General features: G+C 42.1%; 1 protein-coding gene across 1 annotated transcript in view; it reads left to right on the forward strand.

The window, feature by feature from the left end:
* The window catches only part of aasdhppt (aminoadipate-semialdehyde dehydrogenase-phosphopantetheinyl transferase), a 38,095-nt gene extending 35,712 nt beyond the window's left edge, over positions 1-2,383 (forward strand). The window contains exon 6 of the mRNA XM_033022677.1: positions 1,547-2,383. Within this exon, the coding sequence (XP_032878568.1) occupies positions 1,547-1,708 (162 nt within the window). The 3' untranslated portion in view covers positions 1,709-2,383. The remainder of the gene's footprint in view (positions 1-1,546) is intronic.
* The last annotated feature ends 3,617 nt before the right edge of the window (positions 2,384-6,000 follow it).

Genomic DNA, 6,000 nt, shown 5'->3' on the forward strand with positions numbered 1-6,000 from the left:
GGGGGACTCTAAGTAAGATGGCCAAAAATCTGCCATACGTGGTATAGTTTTTTCTAAAATCAATATAAAGCGCAAACAGGAAGTGGTCAAGATTAGACTTTTAATTATATAGAAGGCAAGGCAACTTTAATTAGGCAACACAGCTTTAGCATTTCCAAACCAAAGGCTACACAGCTTTAGCATTTCCAAACCAAAGGCAGCACAGCTTTAGCATTTCCAAACCAAAGGCAACACAGCTTTAGCATTTCCAAACCAAAGGCTACACAGCTTTAGCATTTCCAAACCAAAGGCTACACAGCTTTAGCATTTCCAAACTATATTTTCAAATCACATTAAGGGCACTGACAGGTCAATAAAACCACTCACAGTTTAGTAGACATGTGTTCAGTGTTATGCACAGCTTGACTGAGAGTCGTGACCCTCTCGCTCCCCCATCTTGCAGAGACTGACTGAGGCACTCAACACTTCCGTGTCCCTCCGGAAGGGGCATGACCTTCAAGAGAGAGAATCTCAAGATTTTTTTAACGCTAAAATCTCTTATTTTTCATCGATGGGAAAATCTCAAGATTTTTTAAGCATTCATAACTTTTTTATTTTTCAGCGATTGGAAAAATCCTCGGGCTGCCTCAGCGGAGGAGGACTGAGTAAGATGGCGAAAAATCATAGCGATGTATGGTAGCGTTTTTTCTAAAATAAATATACAGAGCAGACAGGAAGTGGTCAAGATGGGACTTTTAGTTATATAGATTTCCAAAGAAATCCTGATGGGAAACATAGGTAATAGTTTATCTGCACTAGTAACTGCAGAGAAGTTTGTTGGATTGAGGCATGAACTGGAAGTCCGAGGAAATTAAAACAGAAAATGTTGATCCATTATTGAACAATGTCTCCCCTCTCCCATTCCCAAATTCCTTCATATATCTGCAAATCTATCATGTGGTGATAAAACTTTGAAATTCTGGCTAAAAGCTGTTGTTTATTATTGGCATCACTGGGAAAGTGAAGAAGACACTGTCTTGACCAAAGATAATATTTGACCGTAGACAAAAATGCTGGAGAAACTCAGCGGGTGAGGCAGCGTTTCGGGTCGAAGCCCTTCTTCAGTCTGAAGAAGGGTTTTGACCCGAAACATTGCCTATTTCCTTCCTTCCATAGATACTGCCTCACCCGCTGAGTTTCTCCAGCATTTTTGTCAATCTTTGATTTTCCAGCATCTGCAGTTCCTTCTATGACATTTGACAGATGATTGATATGCAAGAATTAACAAATAAATTACTTTTGTACTGTCTAGAAGACCAACATGAATTTTACAATGGTGTCTGTTAAAGTAACTCATTTTGTAAGGATAGTGATACAACGCACCTTTTTCTCGTGTTATCTCAACCTGCACTTTCCATGCAGTGTCTGACTATGTGGAACCATCATTCAGGGCAAATATAGCTCATTTGTAAACAAGTATAAGAACATTTGTAATAGCTGGTAAATTCTAACTGGATTTGTCACAATTTTTTACACATCTTTAACGTTAATACTCTTGCTTCTTTAGGTACAAGAGAATATCAATGAGGAACCATCCCAGTTCATACTGTTGACATATCAGGATCTAACCTCATCAGCTATTACTATGGCTCCAGAAGATCCAATGTACTGGAGAAACTTTGAAGCCAAAGAAGAGAAACCAAGTCGCCAGCGTAAGATGCCAGTATAGCTTGGTGCTGCTTGAAGCAGAATAGTAGTGGAAACCCCGGTATTAACGATGACAGAAACTGGACAGTAAACGGAGGCACTTGCAATCTATTTACCTCTTTTCCTCAGGATGAGTGAGAGAAAACCTTGTACTGAATGTTTGATGTGCACTCTGGGTTTAGTCAAAGCCATTGGTTTTATACTACTGATTCATAGACACACTGATAGGTTGAGATGCTTTAAAAACACGCGTTATGCTTTTCAATTAAGTATTTCACAACAGAATAAATATATGTAGGTAAACTATTGTTTCTCGTGATTCATGAAATGAAGCCACAATGTTGAAATACTAAACGCCTTCAAGGTTTAAGGATATGTTCTGAAGAGTATTTTTCTCCAGCTAACCATGTTCCATTGGAAATGCTTGAGTTTTAGATTAAGAGCAGGAATGGCTGAAAAGATGCCACACTATTAAACAAAATGAGATTGCATTTTTAATGGATAATGTACTGACCAGGACTGATAAATATACAGAAATCTAGGAATAAATGGGACATTTTAAGGTTGTGACTATTGGGGTGTTGCAGGGATTGATGCAGCATCCCAAGCTGTTCATAATCTGGATGAGTGAAACCAGTGTGATGTATCCATGTTTGCTGACAATGCAGGAAGACTGCAGGTAAGCTTCAGGTGGATGTAGAAAGGTGGATAAATGGGAAAGAACATGAGAACAAGAAGGACGAGGGAACACTCGCTGAAAATTACCGACTGGTGAAATGCCTGGATAGAGTGGATGTGGAGAGGACGTTTCCACTAGTGGGAGAGTCTAGGACCAGAGGTCATAGCCTCAGAATAAAAGGACGTATCTTTAGAAAGGAGAAGAGGGATGTATTTAGCCAGAGGGTGTTGAATCTGGAATTCATTACCACAGAAGGCTGTGGAGGTCAAGTCATTGTGTATTTTTAATGCGGTGATTTGACAGATTCTAGATTAGTATGGGTGTCGGGAGTTATGGGGAGAACCCAGGAGAATGGAGTTGAAGGGGAATGATAGATCAGCCGTGATTGAAATGTACAGTGGAGTACAGTTGATAGGCCGAATGGCTTAATTCTGCTCCTAGAACATGAAATGAAAAGGTAAAATGTGAGGTTGGTAGAAAAGATAGAAACAAGGATCCTTGCACAGGATTGGAGTACAAGAGTCTGGCGTCTTGTTCCAATTATGTAGAGCTCTGGAGAAACCTGTATTGTGTACAGGTCTGGGCTCCCTTCCTAAAGCAGAATATACACAGTAGAGGGAGTGCAGCAAGAGTTCACCCGATTGCTGAAATACCAAGTTTGTTGTATTAGGGAAAACGACACAGGCAAGACTGATTTGAGTTCAGAAAAATGAAAGCGATCTAATTGAAATACAAAATTCATTAAGTGCTTGACAAAAATGATGTTTCCCTGGATGGGGTATCTGGAACCAGCTGTCGTATCTCAAAATCAGAGATTGGCCACTCAACTGAAATAAGAGATTTTCGGAGCATGGAATTTTCAGCATTAGAGAGGGTTGACTGGATTATTGCTGGAATCTGCTGTGTTATTCCATCAACATTATTGTTTTATATGCACTGCCCCTATATTTGGAATATAATTATATACTTGGCATTTTTGTAAAAATCCCTAATAAATGGCACATTTTCACTAACATTGTTTCTCTAGATCACAAGGCAAAAAAAAATTAATGTTGCAATTTTCCATGCTGTGGCTTCTTAATAGTTTGTACCTGTCAAATGAATATCACTCCAGACTGACATGATGTGACCTTTCATTTTTCCCAAATTACCGTCCAGCTTTCTGACTCAAATTGTTATGACATCTGACAAAGGCTGCTGTCACTCTACAAGAAGGCCACATATGAAGAGTTGAAGCAGATTATTAGAGCATTTCTCTGTAACAATCTCCTGAAGTAATGTCATGCATAGATGTCAGCATCTTATTTTGGAGCCATGTTCGCTCCTATTGGTTACAGATAGTTCACAATGCAATTATTTGTGATTGACCCTTTCGGAGAAAAAAAATCTCATGAACTGAAAGGCAAAAACATCTGAAAGCTTTTGGTTTCAATCAATCAAGCCTAAATTTAGCATTAAGGCGTTAGCTGTAATTTAGAGTTAACAGCGTGGAAACAGTCCCTTCGGCCCACTGGGTGCACGCTGACCAGCGGTCACACTCTACAATAGCACTATCCTACACTATAGGGACAATTTACAGTCGGAAATTAACCTACAAACCTATACTTTGGAGTGTGGGAGGAAACTGGAAAAAAAACCCGTGATCACAGGGAAAACATACAAACTCCGTAGATAGCAGTCATAATTGGAATCAAACCCGAGATTCTGGCGCTGTAAAGCACCAACTCTACCACTGCGCCACTGTGCTTTATGACTAAATTGTTTAGAAATATATCTATCCATATATAACTAACATATAAAACAAATATATACATATTTGTTTGTATGTTCCCGAAATACAGCGAGAACGCAATACAGAATAGCACACACATTTTAGGCCCACCTTACCATTCGCCTGGAGTGTGCAGTAGCAAGTTTTGTTTGATTTGACAAAGTAATTCCCTTTAAAAACTTAAATTAGCGTTCTCCCGCTAACGGCACTCCACTCCCATTTGCCGGCACCGATAGCCGCGCCTGCGCAGTTTGGGAAGGGTTGCCGTGCCCGATATCCATGCGTGGTTAGGGCAGGGTTGCTGGGCCCAACGCAATTTTCACATTGCTATTTTGACTGGCGTCACAAGGGAGATCATTCACGTCACAACTGGAACCCGTCAGCCGCGCCTGTGCAGTAGTTGGAGGGTTGCCGGACCTATTATCCGCGCGTGCGCAGTTGGGGGAAGGTTGGTCATTTCCACACGTGCGAAGTGTCTACTTGACTGGCGTCACAACGGGCACCAAACGGGTCCACATGTCGTCACAACGGGAACTCCGCACATGCGCAGTTGGAGGGTTGCCGGGCCTGCCGCCATTTTCAGATCGCCATTTTGATCTGGCGTCACACCAGGGATCTCTGGTGGTGAGGTGAACGCCGACACTGCCGGAGATGGCGGAGGGGGGCAGGAGCCAGCAGCCAGCGAGGGGGACCAGAGGGGTAGGAGCTGGAGCTGGTGATGCGATGGGAATTCGCAGCGGTCGCTGGTCGTTCTCCGCCGGGATCAGAGTCTCCGCTTTCCGTTTGGCGACATCGGCAACATCTGTGACTCCGCGCCGGGCTGGACCATTTTCGGTCCCTCCGAAATTACGTTCGGTTGGAGACCTCCGCCGGCCATCCAGAGCATCCCTCAGCTCCAGTAAAGATGTAATGACGCAGGAAGGGGCGGACCTGACAGGAGAAGAGACTAATCTGTGCAGCGCTGACTGGCAGGAGAGCAGATTGATATGTGCACGCGCAATTTTTAAGATTTTTAAACCTTGCTAACTTTTACATTATGCCACTGATCGGAACAAATCTCGGTGCACTCGCAGCACAGGAGAATGGTGAGTGAGCTGGCGAAAAATCGTAGCGCTATCGCGTACCGTTTTTGCGCAAATAGAAAGACCGCGCCAACCGGAAGACAAGATCAGGGTTTTAGTTATATATAGATAGATAGATATCCCTTTATAATCTTTAATTAACTTTCTCCCCCTCCCCAGGCACCGGTGTCGGCGCGCGTGCATAGTTGGGGGAGGGTTGCCCGGCCCGCCACCATTTTCAAATCGCCATTTTGATCTGGCGTCACAACTGGGACAAAACGGGTCGTCTCGTATATTTTATAGCTTTGGGCACCACAGTGGAGCAGCGGAAGAGTTGCTGACTTATTCCGCCAGAATTCCGGGTTCGAACCTGACTACGGGTGCTGTCTGTACGGAGTTTGTACACGATCCAAAGTTTTCTTCCGCAGTTGGCTTGTACTATTGATTTTAATACCTAACAATATACTCAACAATGCCAATAATATAATTAAACTTCCCAGCAATTTAATGGGAAAACTCAAATTAATATATATATTTGATTATGTAACTAAATAAATATATCAATATAAAGACTGCACATATCTTAGAACTTGGGAAGTATTAGGAAGATGTAGGCAATGAGGTTGTGATTTAGCCGAAATATAAGTACATCTGGCTTAGTGGCAGAGTTGTAAAGAAAGCATCGAAAGAATGGACATTGCTTGGCTGATTTTGCAAGATAGAAGGATTATTCATGGCTAAAGATAGTTTTGTAACAACAAAGGATTGTTACAGTGAAGTTATTTTAATATTTCTGAATGCTG

This window comes from Amblyraja radiata, chromosome 6, assembly GCF_010909765.2.
Source record: "Amblyraja radiata isolate CabotCenter1 chromosome 6, sAmbRad1.1.pri, whole genome shotgun sequence".
Taxonomy (NCBI): Eukaryota; Metazoa; Chordata; class Chondrichthyes; order Rajiformes; family Rajidae; genus Amblyraja; species Amblyraja radiata.